This window comes from Panthera onca, assembly GCF_046562875.1.
Source record: "Panthera onca isolate mPanOnc1 chromosome E1 unlocalized genomic scaffold, mPanOnc1 haplotype 2 h2.Chr16_ul_3, whole genome shotgun sequence".
Taxonomy (NCBI): Eukaryota; Metazoa; Chordata; class Mammalia; order Carnivora; family Felidae; genus Panthera; species Panthera onca.
Genome location: NW_027675817.1, coordinates 193,437 through 215,578, shown reverse-complemented (window position 1 = coordinate 215,578; position 22,142 = coordinate 193,437). Strand labels below are relative to the sequence as shown.

General features: G+C 43.3%; 2 protein-coding genes and 1 long non-coding RNA gene across 6 annotated transcripts in view; 1 reads left to right on the top strand and 2 right to left on the bottom strand.

Moving 5' to 3' along the window:
* LOC144615414 (leucine-rich repeat-containing protein 37A2-like) overlaps nt 1–18,033 on the bottom strand; it is a 45,153-nt gene extending 27,120 nt beyond the window's left edge. Inside the window, exons 1-5 of one of the 4 annotated variants that reach the window (XM_078442360.1) lie at nt 16,937–18,033; nt 14,598–14,669; nt 9,260–9,331; nt 5,104–5,175; nt 4,308–4,388 (exon numbers count right to left, since the gene is read on the bottom strand). In XM_078442360.1, the coding sequence (XP_078298486.1) occupies nt 4,308–4,388; nt 5,104–5,175; nt 9,260–9,331; nt 14,598–14,669; nt 16,937–17,889 (1,250 nt within the window). In that variant the 5' untranslated portion in view covers nt 17,890–18,033. The remainder of the gene's footprint in view (nt 1–4,307; nt 4,389–5,103; nt 5,176–9,259; nt 9,332–14,597; nt 14,670–16,936) is intronic. The other 3 variants (XM_078442362.1, XM_078442363.1, XM_078442364.1) reach the window with 3 other exon arrangements.
* Nucleotides 3,339–10,809, top strand: LOC144615165 (uncharacterized). The gene is made up of 3 exons (XR_014137167.1): nt 3,339–3,618; nt 4,310–4,364; nt 8,650–10,809. It is a non-coding gene; the product is annotated as an uncharacterized LOC144615165 (long non-coding RNA).
* On the bottom strand, nt 17,892–21,852 carry LOC144615198 (uncharacterized). Its single transcript, XM_081794762.1, has 2 exons — nt 18,013–21,852; nt 17,892–17,921 (listed from the first exon to the last, which is right to left on the bottom strand). Exons 1-2 carry the CDS (start codon nt 21,823–21,825, stop codon nt 17,892–17,894), a joined length of 3,843 nt encoding a protein of 1,280 aa, XP_081650888.1. The 5' UTR covers nt 21,826–21,852.
* Nucleotides 21,853–22,142: the final 290 nt, after the last annotated feature.

Here is a 22,142-nt window from a genome sequence, read left to right as displayed (position 1 = left end):
CCTATTCCAGTGAGAAGCTGACTCCAAGGGACGACGCCCAAAAGGCCGGTTGTCATTCAGGTCCTACCTAGTGCCAGGGAATGCGGAATTGTATTACTCGCGAAGCTTCTTAAGTGGTTCTGTCACTTATTGACAGTGTGAACCTAGGCAAGTCACCCGATGTCTCTGAGTTTCAACTTCCTCATCCCCGAAATGAGGATGATACTACCTGTATCACAAGAGTTGCTGGAAAAACGAAAATGAAGTGGCGTGTGAGGGGCCACGTCCGGAGCATTTCCCACGTGCCAGGCTCTATTCTAAGAGTTTAAGACACACTGTCTTACTTGCAGCACAAGCGAAAGGTCTTAGCGTAGTGCCGGAGCGCAGTAAATACCTAACAGAGGTAGGTATTAAAGAAATGATATGGGGCAGAGGAGCAACTACCATGCTTCCCAGAGAAAGAAGATGCCTTGGCATATACGTGGGAAGAATCAGAGGCAGCTGGGAGAAGAAAAGTAACAGTTGGGTATGACTATCGCAAAGCTTCTGAACTACCACACACGGAAAATAATAAAAGTTACCCTAAATCACCCCAAAAGGACAGCCCTGAGTTGTCATCTTCATCCTTAACGTTGATGCCTTTCTGAATCTGAGAAGAAGCTGCCAGGATTTCCAGTACATACCAAAAAGCGATGACAATATCCTGAAGTGTGTCAACTTGTGTGGGCACGCAGCCGTCTAAAAGGAAGCAGATGCCAGTTGACTGGGGGAGCGTTAGGGCGTCAATGTGACTGCGGCTCGACTTTGCCTTCAGAGGGTGGCCACACCTACCTCAACGATATTCTCAACAATAATTCAAAAGGGGTAAGGCTTAGATTTTCCTTATTCTCCCTTAGAGCTTATGTTCTTGGCACAATACTGATGCGCCACAGACGAGCCAGCATGTGAATGTGCTCTATCCCGATAAGGTACAGCCTTTCTACATCGTAGAGTCCTTCGGCTTCTAAACTCATGGAGCTCGTACTGTTAGAAGCAATGAAGTGAATTTTTTAAAATAAGCCATCGGTCTGCACCTGTGTAGGTGAATGAAGGAGAAGCACTTTAAAGTCAGGAAAAAAAAAAGTATACTTAACATTTAGGATTATCAACCACTGTTGGTTTTCCATAATATATTTCATTCCTGATTTCATCTGAAAGAAATAGGATTATTACTACCATTCAAAAAGTGGTACCTTATTAATAAACTCTTGGCATGGCTTTGAGGTGGATTTCAGATTCAAAATAGACTTTACCACACCGCTAACGTGTTCACTCAGTGTTTATCAATAACTTAAGAGGCTTCATTCAAAAAACTTACTGAGATAGAATTACCTGAAACCCAGGGGTGTATCGAGGCCTTGTAGGGTCTGAACCTCATCTACTTTGGGAAATCCTGCCTCATCAAAACATGCAAAATTATGCGTACAGGAACTGCGAGGGTCCCTCCCAAGACTTTGGAAGGGGCCTATGTAAGTGAGAAGACCTGAAGTTTAAGCTTCAGTCAGTTCAAGATAAATCCACCTCAGCTGGGGCCCAAAAGGTTTACAAACTTATTTAATGCTGGAGAAAATATTGTTTCAACTTATAAACACCCCAGTAATTAAGTCACATAGGTAATAACGTGACTGAATTCACGGGATGGCATCTCCCTTGCGCATGCTCTCTTTCTCTCAGAATAAATAAATAAACGTTAAAAAGAAAAAAGAAAAGAAAAGTTTGGCCCCAAACAAGGAGCCCAACCTCCAATACACACTTACTGTACTGTGATAATTTTTTGGAAGTTAACTGTGAATTCGTTTTAGTAGTACAGCTCTATTCAAACCACATTGAAAGGGCGGGCCTACGCCGGCTGACTCCATCTTGTTCTGTGTCCTTCACCTTGACCACACCTCCTCCCCTTGAGTAACCCCCCCCCCCCACCTGCCTAACAGCACTCTTCCCCAGGACCCTTCCCCAGCCAATCAGCTGAGGCCACAGCCATTACCTCACCAACTGCCCCTAGGCCCCCATAAAACCTTTGTCCTTTTGAAACTGGCTCTCTCTCCCCGGTATCTCACCTCTGCATCAGTGCAGGTAGGGGATTGAGCTCGAGCTAGCTCGAATAAAGGCTCTTTTGCTTTTACATCGGACTCGGCTCCCTGGCGGTATTTGGGGATCACGAATTCTGGGCATAACACACATGACATGAGTATTAATTTATTCTCAATACCAGCTAGCTCTGGTTCTTTAATTACCTTTTTCTGTCATGTAAGATTGATGAGGGAGCATGAGGCAAGTTGAGGGCAAGATACAAGTTAGCACATGCCCCTGCCCCAGGTGGGATATGTGTGATTCTGGCTGCTCGAGGACAAAGGAAAGGAAAGAAAACAAATGGTTAACTGATAAGAGATCTCAGTCGGGCAAGATAGGAGTTTCCATCAGTTTACAAATATCTTAGTAAATTACAAGAAAAAGGCAATCTTATCAATAGCCTAATCGCCAGAAACCTACAGAATCAGCTTCCTGGAGACCCCACATCACCCCTCCATAGTGATATGGGGAACAAAGGCAAGAAGGAAATCTCAGGTAAAATTAAATTTCCTTATAACCTGCAGCCTATTGACAGATACTTGAGGCAGGCAAATAAAATATTTCTCCAGGAACTCCCTACTGTCTTAATGCTTTGCTAGACGGAAAAACAACCTTAGCTTGACAATAGCAAGGCCTCTGGTATCTTAGGAGTCCTCTTTCACATATCACAGTCCCTCTGGAGACTTCCCTTTTGACTTGACCTCCCAATTCCATAGCATATAACCTGTCACTCTTCACAACCCCAGCGCAGTTCTTTCTGCCCACGGTCCTGTCCCTGTGCTTTAATAAAATCACCTTTTTGCACCAAAGACATGTTCAAGAATTCTTTCTTGGCCGTCGGCTCCCGACTCCCCACCATCTCCCCAAAACTTCATCAAGATGAACGTGGAAACTCAACACAAGCAAGTTGTTGCCTTTTCCACAACAAATCTTTTCTATTCCACAACCATCCCCTACTTTGTCACCCCCTAGCTCGTTACCCTGCTGCACTGATGCCAGCATGGCTCACATACGTTTTCCCATCAACGGCCATCTTTTTCTCCTTCCAGTATGAAAGATTCTTGGGGACAGTCCCTGTGTATTCTTTGTACCCCCAGTACTTAGTACACTGTCGACATAGAGTGCGCGTGGCACTGAGTGTTTTTCAATGAATTCATTCATTGTTATCAACGGATTCCACCCTATTTTGTCCTGTATTGCCTACCTAACTATGAAATTCAGATTCTTGGAAGAGACTCTCGGTGTTATAAGATGCTTAGTAGAGGTGGTGAGTTTTAAGACATTATATTGACACCACTAAAACCTCTTGGTGGAGAAACTCAATGAGCCCGTTCTCTGGCATGCCGGCAAAACAAAAAACTGACCCTCAGTATTCTTTCCCCAAGTTAGGCATCAGCAAATTAATGAGAGGAGAGAGGAGGCCCCTGCTCTTGGGCACCCGCAGGAACTTACTCCAGCTCCGGACACACCGTAAACACTTTCATCTAACGGAAGATAAGTTGTGAAATCGGATTTCTGAACCACAAGACAGTAAGACAGTCTTTTCCAGCGTCTGCTTTAGAGGAGGGTCTTCAACCTTGAGTCTAAAAATCCCCCTCAGGCCACTGAACATGTCCAGTATGATTTGCTTTTTTACAGAGAAATCACAGAATTTTCCGGCTGAAAGGGAATAACATACTTCTTAATTGAAGAGTGGTCAGGAAAGAAAACACATGGAGAGCAGTGCCCTGTGGCAGGCATTCAGGAGTTCTTTCTGCTTTCCTGATGGCTCAAGAAGCACCCACACCTTTTGCTGCCTGGAAAACTCTGTGCTAAACTTAGTTCTTTGAAGTTCTCTTTTGCATAGGAAACTTGCACATGAGCAGGAATCAAAGTTAAATTCAAAAGTGGATTTCAAGGACCATGCACACCTTGGGGAAGCATCACTGTCACGAATTCCCATGATAATACTGACTTGGGTGTTACTTGCTTGGGGCTTTCATTGCCCACACAAAGCTGGGTACGAGGGAGGGCAGAGAGTGCCATTTAGGAGTTAAGACAAGTCTCTTGGCCTCTTTGTACCTTAGTTTCCTCATTTGAAAAAAAAAAAATGGATTTTAAGACCTACTTTCCAGAATTCATACTGGGTTTATTAACACACACCTAACCAATCACTGTATGATATTTTTACATGTAGTTTTTTTTTTTTTTTACATGTATTCATTTTCTATTTCACTTACAGCTTGTGTAAAAACGGCATTCCATGCCAGGCCTGAAATGTTCCAAAGCTCAGTTCGGTGAGTAAATTGCAACCAAGATTTCTACACACACACACACACACACAAAAACAAGACAAACAAAGAGAAAAAAAAGATATTCTTTCAGAATATTTATCCTTTGGCAGTGATTCTAATTTATAGATAATGAAACATAACCACAATACTCTCTCCATACACTAAAGAAATCTCACTAGGAAAGATACTTGCCTTTTTAAAAAAATATTTGCATGAAAGATTTATACTTTCATGTTTATACATGTGGTGCATTAGATACAAATCAGTAAATGCTCAATAAATACTTGTGTTAAGTAAGTATTTTTTTCTAGAGAAGTAAGTTTATTTCTCTAGAAAAACGTTTCACAACTTTAGCACTGTTGAGATTTATGGTTGGATAATCTTTGTTATGGGGGGGGGGGTGCTGCCCTGTGAACTGTAGGGTGTGACAGCAGCCCTGGCCTCCACCCACTAGATGCCAGGAGCACATCTACAGTCTGACAATCAAAAATGTCTCCAGACACTACCAAGTGTCACCTGGATGCAAAATCACCCTGGCAGAGAACTGCTGCTCTAGAACGATTCACTCTGATCTCTATAATAACTCTCACACCAAACTTTGCCACAGACAAAAAAGATTTGCTACATAATTTTAGTAGCTTTCGACTAATAAAGGTTCATTCATTCCAAATGAATAACAAAGAGGTTTACAATTAAGTTTAATACAAATTCCAAATATAATGAAATTATATTTGTAACTTACATAAACTTCAAAAAAGGTAGTGATTCAAATGTACGTCTTTCAATAGATTGTATTTTATTGCAGGATAAATCTCTAGGAAAAGGAAAAGGAAAATATTGCCTCAATTAGCTATAAGATATCTAATTAGTAGGATGGTAGTATTGAATAAGTAGCTTTTGGCTAAACTCTGAGTATTAGGAATTGTTAATTGAACCTTCCAGAGCCCCTAACCCTGTCCTCACCTTTCTTAAGAGTCTCACCTTTGTGATCTTCATACATAAAATATACAACTATAGATCTTGATAGATCTTGGAAGTAATGTTTCCTGAGAGCAGAAGAATTGATTAAATGACTTTTTGTGGCCTCATCAATTTCTAAATTATGAGCTCAAAGTTGTGATCGCCACATATAATTTCTTTTTTTTTTTTTTTTTTCAACGTTTATTTATTTTTGGGACAGAGAGAGACAGAGCATGAACGGGGGAGGGACAGAGAGAGAGGGAGACACAGAATCGGAAACAGGCTCCAGGCTCCGAGCCATCAGCCCAGAGCCTGACGCGGGGCTCGAACTCACGGACCGTGAGATCGTGACCTGGCTGAAGTCGGACGCTTAACCGACTGCGCCACCCAGGCGCCCCTATAATTTCTAACATTAAAAGGGATATTCTCACATTAGCACACCTTCCTGGTTTAGTTCTACTTCTTGACACCAAGTCAATACCAGAAGAGGTAAAAGATACCTTTTCATTTAACTTGAAAAGAAGTTACTCCTCTAATCAATACCTAACTTTGAACGAACTCAGAATTATATTATCATATTAATAGAAATTTATTTTTGGTTGTACGTTGCCTAAACGGTCTATGAATTTATCAATTGCTTCAGCTGCAAGTGGGGCCAACAAAAAAACAACACGGTCCTGGATTTTTATTTGGAAACACCCATTCTTGATTATGGTTGACCCTCTTATTTCCATGGATTTCAGCCGAGTCCCTCACTTTCCACCTACATGGGTACCACCATCTTCTGACTGGCATTTTCATCTCTGGTCTCTCCCATTCTAATCTATACTGCACACAGTCACCAGATTAATTCTCCAGGAGTGGTTCTCAAATATCAGAGTCACTTGGGAACTTACTCAAGATGCAAATTCTCAGCTCTACTCTGGACTGAGTGAATCAGGAACTGTGGAGGTGGAACCTGTGTTCTGACAAGGCCTCCCGGTGACCCTGGTGCAGTCTAAAGTTTGTCCTAGAGCACTGCTGTGATAACACGGTAGCCTGGCATATTATCCAAGGCCTTCAAAATCCTAAATCCGGCTCTAGTTTCCTACTCTACAGATACCAAAGAAATTTCTCCTGCATTTTGCCTTTCACTCACTCTATCTTGCAAGCATATTCTTCCCAAGATGTCTATCTGATGATACGTCATAGCCATTCAAGGTTCTGTTCAAACAGTATTTCTCTAGTAACTTCCCTGATCCAACTTGAAGTCTTCCCCCCCTCTTCTGTGTTCCAAAAACAACTTATACTTCTCATTGCCCAAATCCATTTCTTCCCCTCCCCCTCTCCTCCTCCTCCTTCTTCTCCTTCTTTTAATTTTTTAAAGTAGACTCCACGCCCAACCTGGGGCTTGAACTCACGACCCTGAGATCAAGAGTCGCATGCTCTACTGACTCAGCCGGTCAGGTGCCCCAATTTCTTCTTAATATAGTTATTCTGGCATTCCATTTCCTCTGGGCATAAACTCCATGAAAGTATGGACTAGTCTTGCTCATCTGCGTTGTCTACTGTGTTTAAAACTGATGCATGGACAAAGAACAAACTCAAATATTTATAAAATAAATTAACAGCTGGGTAGTGAGTAGAAGGAGCAAAACGACTGAAAAGAAATGTGGTTTTACGACTTTGTGGCTCCCTCTTCTGCACTTTGTCAGTGCTTCATCATCCATTTAGTGCTTAGGCATTATGGTTTAAGCTTCTGTTTATTTTCCCTGTGAAATCATGAGTTCCTACAAGGGTGGGAAGCCTGTCTTAACCATCTGCGTGCCTATGGTACTGGGCATAGGGCCTGTCACATTCTTTTTTAGGTTTTGATTCACATTTTTTTTGAATGAATGAATGAGAACACTTCACCTGACATGAAATAATTGGCTTACAAAGTACCTCATAGTAGAAATAATGAAAGGCCCTATCCATTGCGCAGTTTGTCTCTTTTGGTTTTCTCCAAACTGTGTTTGTAACGTTTGGAGCCCAGATGGCAGAGGTAGCCAAGAAGACCAATACAAAGTGGTTGTCCCCTAAGACTTGGAAGGTTTGATAATTTGAAGGACTATTTTTAGTGTCATATGAGATTCTTTTTACTCACTACCCTTAAGCCTTCCACATTTGCAAGAAGAATCTATTTTCTAAAGCACATCATTAATAAGGATTAATGAGGGGTGCCTGGATGGCTTAGTCGATTGAGCATCTGACTTCGTTCGGTTCAGGTCATGATCTCACTGCTCATGAATTCGAGCCCCGCATCAGGCTCTGGGCCAACAGCTCAGAGACTGAAGCCCGCTTCGGATTCTGTGTCTCCCTCTCTCTCTGTGCCTACCCTGCTCATACTCTGTCTCTCTCTCTCTCTCTCTCAAAAATAAATAAACATTAAAAAAATTTTTTAAAAAGGATTAATGAAATACACAGCTTTGCATGGCATGGACAAAGAATAAACACTGAACCTCCATAGCAAAGAACATTAGTATCTCTGTATGTCTAATGTACAGAGATATATGCAAACATTTCTTCCTTGACAATGAGGCTGGAGAGATGTTTATTCTGTAATTAGCGAAGTTAGAGGCATTTCTGATGTTTGTTTAGTGTAAACATTTCTAACTATACCACTTAACCATCATTATATTTTTAAAGATTTCATTTTTTTTAAGTAATCTCTATACCTAACATGGGGCTCTAACCTACAACCTCGAGATCAAGAGTTGCAGACTCTAATGACTGAGACAGCCACGTGCCCCTTAGCCATCATTTTTTTAATGTTTATTTATTTTTGAGAGAGACAGAGCATGAGTGGGGGAGGGGCAGAGAGAGAGGGAGACAGAATCTGAAACAGGCTCCGGGCTCTGAGCTGTCAGCACAGAGCCCGACACGGGGCTCGAACCCACAAACTGTGAGATCACGACCTGAGTCAAAGTCGGACGCCCAACCAACTGAGCCACCCAGGAGCCCCAACCCCTTAACCATCATTTTAAACATCTATTTTTATGGTGGCATAAGAATTTCCACACTGATCACAGGAATCTACTCCTGAAGCCAAGTGCACATTGTATGTTAGCTAACTTAACAATAAATGACATAAAAAATAATAATAAAAAAATAAACTAATAAAATTTCCCACACTGAAATCCTTAATCTCTTAATAATTTAATATGTACTTGGTAATACTGCTTACATAATTCACCTGCTTAGTTAAATATTTAATATTTAAATATTTAATTTAGATTAAATTATTTAAAAATTCTGGGTTAATGGCATTCAAATTAATGTAAGTGTTCTATATTTTCTTGTCTTGTAGGTGACAATTTGAGGTTAACTTCAATTCCTCTCATTTTACTAAGCCAACTTTTTCAAACCTTTTCTGTAAAGGCCAGACAGTAAATATTTTAGGCTTTGCAGGCCATATACGGTCTCTGTCACATATTCTCTGTTTCTTTCTCTTCTTTTCTCTTTTACAGCCCTTTAAGAACATGAAAATCATTCTGAACTCATAGGTTGTATCAAGACAGACCATACACAGGATTTGATCCATGGGCCATAAATAATAAATATAAATAAAAGCAGATGGTATATGAACACTTACATAACAAGGTTCATATGGGTGTCCATAATTGCTCAGACTTCATTACCCCTTTTCCTCTACAACTGAAGGGCTTTTTCCTATATCTTGTCTATAAAATTAAAAAGTTGAAAATGCATAGGAGGTATTTAATGCTAGAGATGGGCTGGGTCCCCACAGACTTACAGAGTTATAGAATTTAATAGAGAGAATTATAGAATTCCACTATAGAGAATTATAGAATTCTACTGTTAGAAGAAATTGTTGCAATTATCCAATTTGAACCCTGTATTTTTTAATAAATAATATAACTAAAAACTCATAATAAATGATGAACTGATTAACTTACAAATACTGGAGGGATAGCAGGCCTTCAAATGTGTCTTTATGTAATTCGGTCAGATAATTGTCCCTGAGAATTCTGCAAAATGAAAAGGTCATTTCTGGGTCAAAATGCAAAAATAACTACAACTATTTGCTACACAGGACCGCTAGATGTGAGAGAAACCTGGGTAATGGTGCCACCAAATACACTAATTCTTATTTAATGTAGGGATGGTGATCTCTGCTGTTTGATTCAAATCTTTTCTTCTCACATACTCCTTTGTCTCTCTCTCTCTCTCTCTCTCTCTCTCTCTCTCTCTCTCTCTCTCACACACACACACACACACACACACACACACACACACACCCCTATCCACTCTTCACACCAAAATGTACATTTAATGCCTACTCTCTGGATCACAAAATCTCTGTTAGAACCCAGCCCTGAGTGGCAAAAACATGGACAGAACTGCCACTTCCTCCTCTCTTTTCCCAAATTTTATTGTGGAAGCCCTATTTATAACCATATCAGTGCTACAAGTAAAGCCATCTAATTTTTTTCCCCATCTAAAAAATATCTGTGAGAACTAAAAATGTGCATAAAATGCACATAACATAAATGCTCAGTTTAATAAGTATAGAGTAAATACCCGTGTAACACTATTTGTTCATTCTACTGTTGGTGGATACTAGATTTTTCTAATTTTTAGTTATTATAAACAGTGCTGCTTTGGACATTTTTCTGTTTATATCCTAGTACACATTTGCCTAAGTTTCTCCAGGATTTAACAGGGGTACAAAATTGTCTTCCTAAGAGGTTGTGCTATTTCAAGCTGGCAGATTGAAACATGCCAAGTCTCTACCAAACTCCAAACTCCACCAAAGTCCCTAAGGATGATTAGAAAAGATACAATTAGAAAATCCACAACCTTAGCTCAAAGCCAAGGGAGTAGCTCTACAAACACTCCCCACCAGAAATGCCTTGGAGCCACCTACAGGGTGATTAGCTGGGATACTGCAGTAGGACCAAGGACAGCACATCAACCCCACATCCTTCCTCCTTGGATCTGGCAGCAAAGGGTGTTTTCTTCCAGGCAGGAGCCATTGGTGTTAGAAGGGGGCAGGGTCCCAGAACCCTGGAGGAAGGGTATACACTCTGACTAGCCATTAGAAGTCACCTCCCACCTCTTCTTTAACTCTCAGGGGGACCTGTCACCAATAACAAGCCCCGTGGTTCATTTCACCTCTTCCTTAGGACCAGAAAACAGAAGCAAGTCAAATCTCAACTACAAAGATAAATTGCACTCAGGAATGACCAAATGGAGTGAGAAAGCCAATTCTATTCAGGACAGAAAATAAAAAACAAATATAACAGCTTATAGTCAATGACACAGTTAACAGAGAAAACACAAAAGGATTTGAGAATACCAACATTAATGGGGCACCTGCGTGGCTCAGTCGGTTAAGCATCCGACTTCGGCTCAGGTTGCAGTCCATGGGTTCAAGCCCTGCACTGGGCTCTGTGCTGAAGCTCAGAGCCTGGAGCCTGCTTCCGATTCTGTGTCTCCCTCTCTCTCTGCCCCTCCCCAACTTGCACTCTGTCTCTCACTCTCTCTCTCTCTCAAAACTAAACAGTATACAAAATTTAGAATGGCATCATTAATATATCCTCAGACAGAGGTAAACAGTACATCTAATAAAAAGAACCAACTCAAGATTATATGAATGAAAAGTATTATCATTAGTAAAAAACTCAGTCTATGAGCAGCAGAAACGGTCGTTGAATAAATTAGAAAACTTGAGAGATCTGGCCACTGATTTCTTACCAATACTTGAAATTCTATGTATTTATTATATTTACATATTTGTTTTTATATTATATATTTGTAAACCCCTTGACAAGTGGGATATTTGGTCAGTTTTGTTCTTGGGCTTATATCCCTGGCATGTAAAACAGTTCCTGGGACATAGGAGATGCTCCATAAATATTTGTTGAATGAATTCAGAAAGTGACAGGTATCAATTTGCAAATATACTACTTTTAATTAAAACAAATCATTCATTTATCATCATTTATGAGAATAAGTACAACTTCACAGGAAAACAAATGTCTTTCTCCACCTCCGCCCCAATTTGTGACTCAATCTTTTGAGACAAGAACCTTTTGAGAATTTCATAAAAGCTATGGAATGGACCCTTTCCCTAGAAAACTGCACTTTCTTGAATACGTGCAAAGGTGTGCATGCGATTTCAATTTGCAGACCATCCCTTTAGGGCTCAGGTCCGTGAATAGAATGGACTGAATTTGTGGGTGCCAAACTTGGATGGGAAATAGAATCACATCTCTATTTTCACAAACCTCTAACTAGAATTAGCATTTCCTTCCATTATGAATGTAGGCAACAAACCACAGATTAGTGTAGTTAATTTGGTCCCCAGCAGAAATCAGATATTTTCATATCACATATTTGGCGTGGATATCTCAAAATATCATTTATTCTCATCAGTACCTTGAAGTTATAATAGTTAGTAGGCGTACCATTATATTTTGTTATTTAATATTCTAACAGAAGCAGATTTATTGCTATATCACTAATCTTTTTAAAAAATTTTTGAAAACTCTATTTCCACATAATTTCCTTTTCCTATATATTTTAACTTATTATACATTTGAAAACATTATCCCAAGAACATAAGCTTCTGCAGATCATCAATACATATATAGAAGGGTGCCTGGGTGGCTCAGTCTGTTAAGTGTCCAACTTCAGCTCAGGTCATGATCTCACGGTTCGTGGGTTCGAGCCCCACATTGGGCTCTCTGCTGACAGATCAGAGCCTGGAGCCTGCTTCCAATTCTGTGTCTCCCTCTCTTTCTGCCCCTCCCCTGTTCATGCTCTGTCTCTCAGCAATAAATAAATGTTGAAAAAAATTTTTTTTTAAATTTGATATATAGAAAAAAAGGTTAAAAATCCTGCCCCAGGGGACTATTGACCCATAGTTAAAAACTTCTGTCTTACAAGGCATAACCCTCAAGCTGAATTAGAAATCATCAAATCTTGGGGCACCTGGGTGGCTCAGTTGCTTAAGTGTCTGACTTCGGCTCAAGTCATCATTTCACAGTTTGTGGGGTCGAGCCCCACATCAGGCTCTGTGCTGACAGCTCGGAGCCTAGAGCCTGCTTTGGACTCTGTGTCTCCCTCTCTCTCTGCCCCTTCCCTGCTCACTCTCTCTCTCTCTCTCTCTCTCTCTCTCAAAAATAAATAAACATTTAAAAATTTTTTAAGAATCATCAAATCTTACCAGATTCATCTTCTAGTATATAAACTACCAAATACACGCTTTTCAAAAAATATTTTTTTAATTTCAGTTTATTTTTTTTAATAGGTAATATATATTTGCATGGCTCAGAATTCCAAAGGTATATAATACACAATTCAAAGTTTTTCTCCTACCCCTGTCCCTCAGCCTACCCACTCTCTCCACTCTCTCTTGTTCCTTGTGCCAAATTACTTTCATTTTTCTTACAAGTTTGGGAAATAAGATCTCCAAGTTAGATACTATCATGAGAAAATATAAACTATATATAGTATTTAAGAAATTCATAAAATTCATAAGAAAACAACTACCTTGTTCTACCATTTGTCCCTTACCAGTAAGGTTATCAGACTAAGGGGCAGGGGGGAATCTACTTTAGGGGGATCATAATCCCTACATTTAGATTACTATGACTGTTATGTCTTTTATTATTAATTCAGAAGTCATTTATGACTTATCTACCCAAGTTGAACTAATGATATGACACACAATCTGTCATGAAAAATGCCAGTCAGTTACTTTGAGTATAATATTGTTTCCAAAATTACTTGTGTCTACACTGACTTTTTCTACAAATCAATTTAAAAAAAAGATAACAACAAAATTGGCAAAGGACAGAAAATTCAGACAAGAAACACAAATGCCCAGGAAACATACAGAGATATTTAAATGTATACGTAATCAGAAAAATTCAAATTCAGAAGGGACCCATTTTATTCACCCACCAGATCAGCCAAGAAATGGAGAATATCCAAGAGTGGGAGGGTAGGAGGAAATGAATGCTGTCATGGTGTATGGATTGGTGTGTAAATTGGCACACCTTTTTTGAGGGCAATTAAAATTGTATATATCGACATCGTCTTCATCCCAACAGTTCCATTTCCAGGGATCTATTCTACAGAAATACCCACCCACGTACACAAAGATGCATGTATGAGGTGGTCCATGCAGCAATGCATGTAATAAGAAAACTGGACACAGCCTAAACATCCATCAGGAGGGGAATTACTAAATCGTAATACACTCATACTATGGAATATTATGCAGCAGCTTGCATGGATGGGGTAACCCTCTATGTACTGGAAGAAAAAAAGTCTAAGACATACCACGAAGCAAAAGAATCGAGTTGTAGGATGTTACAATTTATGTAAAAAAAAGATAAGAAACTCACACAACAAACCTATTTTGCTGTAAATATGTATGTAGGCAAATGCATGGAAAAAGGTCTGGAAGGATATATACTAAATCCAGAGTAGTGGCTATCCCAGCAGTGGGGGGATTAGAACATAAGGCAGGTGTTCACTAGATCTGTTATTTCATCAAAAAAAATTTTTTTAATGTTTATTTATTTTTGAGACAGAGAGAGAGAGGGAATGAATGAGCAGGAGAGGGGCAGAGAGAGAGGGAGACAGAATCCGAAGCAGGCTCCAGGCTCTGAGCTGTCAACACAGAGCCCAACGTGGGGCTTGAACCCACGAACCGTTGAGATTATGACCTGAGCCGAAGTTGGACACTTAACCGAATAAGCCCCCCAGGTCCCCCTGTTATTTCATTTTTATATATTGAGACTATAATCACGTATTCCTTGTATAATGGAAAATAAGTTGAAATTGATTCTAATTTTAAAGGGAACCTGCCAAATTTAATTTTTAAAATAAACACAGATGGGGCGCCTGGGTGGCTCAGTCGGTTAAGCGGCCGACTTCAGCTCAGGTCATGATCTCGCGGTCCGTGAGTTCGAGCCCTGCGTCGGGCTCTGTGCTGACAGCTCAGAGCCTGGAGCCTGTTTCAGATTCTCTGTCTCCCTCTCTCTGACCCTCCCCCGTTCATGCTCTGTCTCTCTCTGTTTCAAAAATAAATAAACGTTAAAAAAAAAATTAACACAGAATTGCAATCGGTAGAGGTCGAGTTGGGATATGGAAGGGGAAACACCTTTCCTCAGAGCTACTGACTTCAAAGTTCTGGACCAAGAAGGACCTTAGAATGCAGTTAGTTTTTTTTTTTGTTTTTTTTTTTTTTGTATTCGTATTTGGAGAGAATATACTCACAGTTTCTCAGCCCAACGGTATCCCTTCCATACATTTTCATCAATGTGAGAAATAGAGTTTCCTTGGAAATTTCTGTGAAGAAACACAGTTCAGATCCTTGAATAGGTAGGAAAGGAATGAACAGAATAAATAAAAGAATCACTGGCAACCTTGTGGGGAATATTCCAATGCAGTAAATGCCAACTTTCTAATTTCCGCGGCTATCAGCATCCCAGGTGGTGCAATTAATAAAGAGATAGCGTGGGGCCACTGGCACAAACAAGCCAGCTCCTTAGAACCTGAACTTCCTATTTGTTCCATTCCTTGGGTAGATAACGCCTGTTAATTACTCTGGAGATAAGTATTTTTTTCCCCCAAATCACTTATGTGTCTAAAATGGTTCCTTCCACAAATCAATGAGAAAATAATAATTCAACGAAAAAAATGGTAAAAAATTTACCATTATCAGCAAACAAATGTAAAGAAGCCCTCTACTGAAACCTCTCTAGGTGTTAGAAGGATAAGGGAAGTTAGAAATTAGAATAACTAACATGGAAAGATTTCTTAGACATATTGTATAGGGAAAAGCAACAAATCACTGGGCAAGGAATTAAAAAGTATCCCCTCATTAGGAAATTAGGAAAAAATGCAAAGGAAAGAGATGGGAAGGAAGGACACACACCAAAAAGGTGACAGGAGTTATCTTATGAGTGGTAGGGAGGGTGGGGTGGGATTTTCACGTTTTATCCTCTATACCTGTGACATTAAAAACAAAAAAAAGTATCCATGATAATTCATGTATCCATGAATTACACATGTTTAAGAGAAGCTATTAAATGCCTGAGGTTCAGTTTCAACCGCTAACTCTGCGTATGACTTTGAATCTTTACCTTTAGTTTTGTCCTCTTCCCTCAGCAACAGCTTACCTGGTCAGTTTATATACACATTTTTTTCAGGGGAGTCAGGAATAAATTCAAAACAGATACCCATCTGCCCATGTGCCTGGTGGACATTTCCAGTCAACCTGAAGCCTTCTGGTTGCTCTGTGTTCCCTGGTAAAAGATGCCTCAACTTCCATCATTCTCCTTATCTGGGACAGAAGTTTCAGAGTAATATCTGAGTTTTCTCTTTCCCGTGCACACCCCACCCGCGACTGTCATCAGTTAGTCTATCTTGTCACTTCCTCCTTTGCAGTGCTCTCAAGGCTTTTCTTTCTACTCTTTTCAGCCACTCTGAGTCGGCCCCTTGTTACTTTATTCCCAGGTTTTGTTAGAACATTCTATCTGGTCTCGCTGGATCAAGCTCTCCTCTCCAGATCGGCCTATATGGGGAACTGAAAATAATCCTGTTTCAGCGTTCTGTATATCTCATGCTTGAAAACTTTCAATGGCTCTCTATAACTCAGAATCTAATGTTCAAACCTCTCTAGCTGATAGTCAAGGTTTCTCGTAATTGGATCTTTAACTGCTTAACCTAATTCTTAATTCCTGATCATTCCTGCAGCCGTGCCTTTGCCTAGACTTATACCCATTTTTTCTCTATTTAACACATCAGAGCCACTCTTTAAGTCTCAGCTAAAGTGTTAGCTTATCCATGCAGCTCTCCCTGACCTCCATACTCCGCTGATTACAGAGTCTGCTGAATTCCAACACCCATGGTACCTCTTTTAGTACTTAATTACATGCCACCTCCCTTTTTATGACCATTTCCTTTCTTCCCACCTGTCATTTCATGTTCTGAAGACGATTTCATCCTAGTGTGGCGCCCATAGTACTTACTCTTGGGTTGGGCCCAAACTGAGTACTGTATGTGGAAGGCCGGGCGTCAAAGATGAGGTCTGGGGAATCAAAATAATAACAGCTAACACTCATATTTCGCCAGGCACTGATCCAAGTGCTTCATATGTATTACCTCATCTAGATCTCACCATAATCCCATGAGATGGTAACTATCATAATTTCCATTTCACAGAAAAGGAAACTGAGTCACAAAGCTAATAGATGACAGACCTCGGCCCAAACGCAGGCAATCTAGTTCCAGAATCTCTACTCTTCACTACTCTGTTGTATCCTATTATAGAGGATGGAGCAAAAATGGGAGAGTAGAGGTTAAGGAATGAAATAATGGGGCTAAAAATTGGATAAGGAAAAAGAATAAGGACAATTACAAGTAAAAGATTGCAGAAGGGCGAACAGTAGTAAAAAGGAAAATGAAGATAAGGGATAGTTGACAAAGAAAAGGTAAAAACAGAAAGTCAGTCAACGTGGTTGGGGAGATGAGGAAGGCCCAGGGCGACATTGAGGAAGAGACTGCCATGTCAAGCAGGAGGCAGAGAACAAACAAGTAAAGGCGATTCTTACAAGATGGTGAAGGTGCCGTTGTAGGTGTCGGGCTCCAGCACGGGCACTCTGCGGAGCCTCTGCTGTGGGCTGAGACCAACACACGACAGTGTCTCCTCTTTGCAGGTACAGCGCTCACATATTTTGAGGTCTGTGGTGGCATTCTGTTCTGGTTGCCAAGTTAAAGTTGTGTATGCCTTTTCTGAGGTATACTTTACAAAATGCACCACAGGATGTTCAGTTGTTGGAGGAAAACCTGTCTCAAATGACTCTGGTTGCTGACTTACAGGAATTTCTAGGTCCATAGGTGGAACCGTGACTTCAGTCAGGTTTCGATGTTGACTCTGAACCTGTTTTGGATGTGCAAGTGTCACCTCAAGGTCCTTTGGGGGAGGAGTTGTAGTCTTCTTCAGGGTTGTCGAATGTTCAGCCTCTGTAATAGGTTCTGGAGTTATAGTAAGCTCCACATGACGAAATGGGATGATGGGTGATGCTGGATGCTGACCTTGATCCTTACTTGGAGTTGGAACTGTCACTTCCTGCTGGAATGGATATTGAACTACAACCTCCTTAGGTGGCTCTGGAGGCTGAGTTGGGGTGTCTCGCATGGTTGGAGAAGGTTCAGTCTCCACACTGGATCCTGCAGTTACAGTAAGTTCCAGGTCCATAGGTGGAACTGTGACTTCAGTCAGGTTTGGATGCTGACTCTGAACCTGCTCTGGATGTGCAAGTGTCACCTCAAGGTCCTTTGGAGGAGGAGCTGTAGTCTCCTTCACGGGTGTAGAATGTTCAGCCTCTGTAGTAGGTTCTGGAGTTATGGTAAGCCCCAAGTCCACACGATGAGCTGTGACACTGGGCAATGTTGGTTGCTGACCTTGATCCTTACTTGGAGTAGGAACTGTCACTTCCTGTTGGGACGGATACTGAACAACCTCCTTGGGTGGCTCTGGAGGCTGGGTTGGGGTCTCTTGCATGGTTAGAGAAGGTTCAGTCTCTGTAGTGGATTCTGGAGTTACGGTAAGCCCTGGGTCCAAAGGTTTAACTGTGACTTTAGTTAAGGTTGGATGCTGAATGTGCTCTGAATGTGGAAATGTCACCTCAAGGTCCTTTGGAGGAGCGGTAGTTTGCTGCAGGGCTGAGGAATGTTTAACATCCGTAGTGGGTTCTGTAGTTACAGTAAGCACCAAGTCCAAAGGCTGAACTGTTACATTAGGTGACGATGGATGACGAGCTTGATCCAGACCTGGAGTTGGAACTGTCACCTCCTGAAACAGTGGAGGCTGAACTACAACCTCCTTAGGTGGCTCTGAAGGGTGACCTGGGATCTCTTGCGTGGTTGAAGTTTCAACCTCTGTAGTGGGTTCTGGAGTTATGGTCAGTTCCAGGTCTAAAGGCTGAACTCTGACTTCAGTCAAATTTGGATGCTGAGCCTGGACCTGCTCTGGATGTGGAGGTGTCACCTCAGTGTCCTCTGGAGGAGCTAGAGTCTGCTGCATGATTGTAGACTGCTCAGCCTCCACAGTAGGTTCTGGAGTTACAGTAAGCTCCAGGTCAGCAGGCTGAACAGTAACATTGGGCAAGTTTGGATGCTGAGCTTGCTCTTGTCCTAGAGGTGGAACTGTCACCTCATTATGGACTGGAGGTTGTGCTACAACCTCCTCAGGTGGCTCTGGAGGCTGAACTGGGGCCTCCTGCTGGGCTGGAGGAGTTTCTGCCTCCTTAGAGGGCTCCGGAGGTTGAGTTGGAGACTGCTGCAGAATTGGAGATGGTTCTACCTTCTCAGGGGCCTCTGAAGGCTGAGCTTGTACCTCCTGTTGTGTTAGAGAAGGTTCTATCTCCTTAAGTGGCTCGAGAGGTAGAGATAGGGTTTCCTGCTGGACTGGAGATGGTTCCACCTTCTCAGGAGGGTCTGAAGGCTGAGGTGGGGCCTCCTGCTGTGTGGAAGGTTCTACCTCCTTAGGGGGCTCAGGGGATACAACTGGGGCTCCCTGCTGAGTTGGAAAAGATTCTGCCTCATTACCGGGCTCTGAAGGCTGAGCTGGGGGCTCCTGAGGTGTGGGAGAAGGTTCCACCTCCTTAGGGGGCTCAGGGGATATAGCTGGGGACTCCTGGAGGACTGGAAACTGAGCTGGGGCCACCTGCTGGGTTGAAGATTCAACCTCCTCAGGGGTCTGTGGATGCTGAGCTGGGGACTCCTCCTGGGTTGTAGGTGGTTCACTCCCCTCGGAGGCCTGTGGGTGCTGACCCTGGCCCTCCTCCTGGAGAGGGGAAGGTTCACCCTCTTCCTGGGCCTCTGGAAGCTGAGTCGGGGCCTCCTCCTGGGTTGAGGATGATTCACCCTCCTCAGGGGCCTGTGATTGCTGAGCTAGGGCCTCCTGCTGGGTTGTAGAAGGTTCAACTTCTCCAGGATATTCTGGATACTGAACTGGGGTCTCCTGCTGTGTTGGAAGTTTCTCCTGTGTGGTAGATTCTGGAGATTGCGTTGGAGTCTCCTGTTGGACTGGCAAAGATTCAACCTCAGGGGACTGTGGAGGCAGAGTTGGGGCTTCATGCTGGGTTTCAAAAGGTTCCACATTAAGAGGCACTGAGGGCTGAGCTATAGTCTCGTGCCGAACTGCAGAAGGTCCCACCTCTGTAGTGGGTTCTGCAGTCATGGTAAGCTGCACATCTGGAGGTTTCACACTGACATTGGGCAGGTTTAAATGTTGATCATGGTAGTGACCTGGAGGTGAAACTGTCATCTTATGATGCCATAGAGGTTGAGCTGGGTGCTCCTGCTGGGTTGGAGAAGGTTCCACCTCCCTGGAAGGCAGCTCTGGAGGCTGAGCTGGTTGCTCTTGCAGGGTTGCAGAAGATTCTATCTCCCCTGGAGACTGAGCTGGAGTCTCCTGCTGGGTTGAAGATTCTGCCTCATTAAGGAGCTCTGCAAGCTGAGCTAAGGCCTCCTCCTGGGTTGGAGAAAGTTCAGCTTCTCCAAAACGGTCTGGAAGCTGAGCTGGGGGTTCCTGTTTGCTTAGAGAAGGCTTACCTTCCTCAGGAGGCACTGAAGGCTGAGCTGGGGTCTCCTGCTGCCTTAGAGAAGGATCAATCACCCCAGGAGGCTCGGAAGGCTGACCTGGGGTCTCCTGCTCACTTGAAGGCTCAACCTCCTCTGGAGGCTTACCCGAGGTCTCTTGCTGGGTTAGAGAAAGTTCTGCTTCCTCAGTATGTTCAAGAGGCTGAGGTGGGGCCTCTTGCTGGGCTATAGAAGATTCAACACCTTTATCAGGCCCTGGAGTTGTGGTAAATTCCACATCTAAAGGCTTACCTATAACCCTGGGAAACATTAAATAATCTGGATACTGACCTAGAGGTAGAGATGTCACCTCATCACTTACTGCAAGTTGAGTTAAATACTCGATAGGGAACTCTGGAACTAGAGTTGGGGCCTCCTGCTGGACTGGGGTAGGTTCAACCTCCTCGAGGCGCTCTGCAGGCTGAGGAGGGGCCTCCTGCTGGACTGGGGTAGGTTCAACCTCCTCGAGGCGCTCTGCACGCTGAGCAGGGGCCTCCTGCTGGACTGGGGTAGGTCCAGCCTCCTCAGGGTGCTCCGCAGGCTGAGTTAGAGTTATGGTAAGATCCAGAGGTTTAACAGTGACATTGGGGAAGCTTGGCTTCTGAGCTTCACTCTGACTTGGAGATAGCACATTTACTTCATGATGTGCTAACAGTTGAGATATGATGTCCTTAGATGGCTCTGGAGGCTGAGCAGGGGCCTCCTGGGGGGTTGGAGAAGGTTCCACTTCCTCGGGGGCCTCTGTAGGATGAGCTGAGGCTTCCTGCTGGACTGAAGAAGGTTCGACCTCTTCAGGGGTACTTGAAGGCTCAGCTGGGGCCTCTTGTGGGTTTGCTGAATTTCCATCCTTAAGGGACTCTGGATGCTGAGATGGAGCCTCCTGCTCAAGTAGAGATGTTTCTGTCTCTTCAGAGGGCTCTGGATGCTGAGCCTGAGCCTCCCCTTGGGGCAAAAAAGATTCAGCTTCCTCAGGGGACTCTAGATGATTTGGGGTCTTCTGCAAGGGTGGAGAAATTTCAGCCTCCTCAGAGAAGTTTGGAAGTTGATCTGGTCCCCCTGGGAAACCCATAGGTAGGTTCTCCTCAGGATACAGGAGACCCATATTGGAATCTAAATAATCATCCTGCAGCTGTTGTTGTAGGTGCTCTTTATTTGCAAATTGGTTTGGAGTTCTAACAACTTTGGCAAGCCTTCGATGCTGAGCTAGATCTTTCTTCAGGTTTAGGGGTGAAACAATAAACTTTGTTGGCTTTGAACTCTGACTATCCAGAGATGGAACAAGTATTTCAAATGACTGGTGATCTTCGGCCTGATCTAAACCTACAGTTTTAGTCTTACTTTTGAGTTGAGGAGGCGGAGCTATGGTCTGATTCTGATCCCAACCTGGCACTGGAACCACCTCTGGGAGCCTTTGATGCTGGGTTAGCTGGTCATTCAGATCCTCATCTGGCCCTGGGGGTAGCTCACCAAACGAATCCGTGTCCAGGAATGGAACCAAAGTCTCGGTCAACTCCTTAGGCGGGGCCAACATCTGGGCTGGAGCAGAGGACCCCGGGTAATTAAAGCCCCCCGGCTCAGCTGGGCGTGTAAGTGCCTGGGGCGATTCGGGCGGGGGATCAGAGGAGCGAGAAGACCAGGGCTCAGCCGCCTCCAGGGGGTCGGAAGTCAGCTGGGCAGGGTCCAGGGCCCACTCCGGAGGCTGAGCTGCCTGGACCAGCAGCCACAACGGTTGCCACATAAAGAGAAGCAGTGGGGCCAACAGGCGCAGCCGGGACATGACACGCGGAGGCTCCGGGGTGCAGCGACCCAGGCGAGTGGGGTACTGGCGCTGGGCCCTGAGCGGGAGCCAAACCATTATGGCAGCCCCGTGATGCGCGCGCGCAGTTAGCAACTGTGCGCCCTCCCCGCCCACGTCCCACCCTTTATTTATGACATCTTTATTTACACCACCTTTATTAGCTCCCTGGAGATGGGCTCCGCACCAGCAGAGCGGGCCCTTTTCCCAGAATCACTTGGGGCCCAGGCCTCCCTCCACCCTGCAAAGGCCACCACTCCCCCCCACTCCCCCCCTCCCCCCTCCCCCCCCCTCCCCTGCCCGGGGCTGCTCACAGCAAGGTAGTACTTGGACTCAGATCTGGGTGGCCCCGCACTCCCGCAGCTCTGAGGGGTGGA

What these genes read in the sequence shown, in the direction of transcription:
- LOC144615198 (XM_081794762.1), bottom strand. Translation starts at nt 21,825, where the DNA reads ATGGTTTGGCTCCCGCTCAGGGCCCAGCGCCAGTACCCCACTCGCCTG. An exon ending in CTCCTCCAAAGGACCTTGAG is followed by an intron (nt 17,922 to 18,012) that starts GTGACATTTCCA and finishes CCGTAACTCCAG; the next exon opens with AATCCACTACAGAGACTGAA.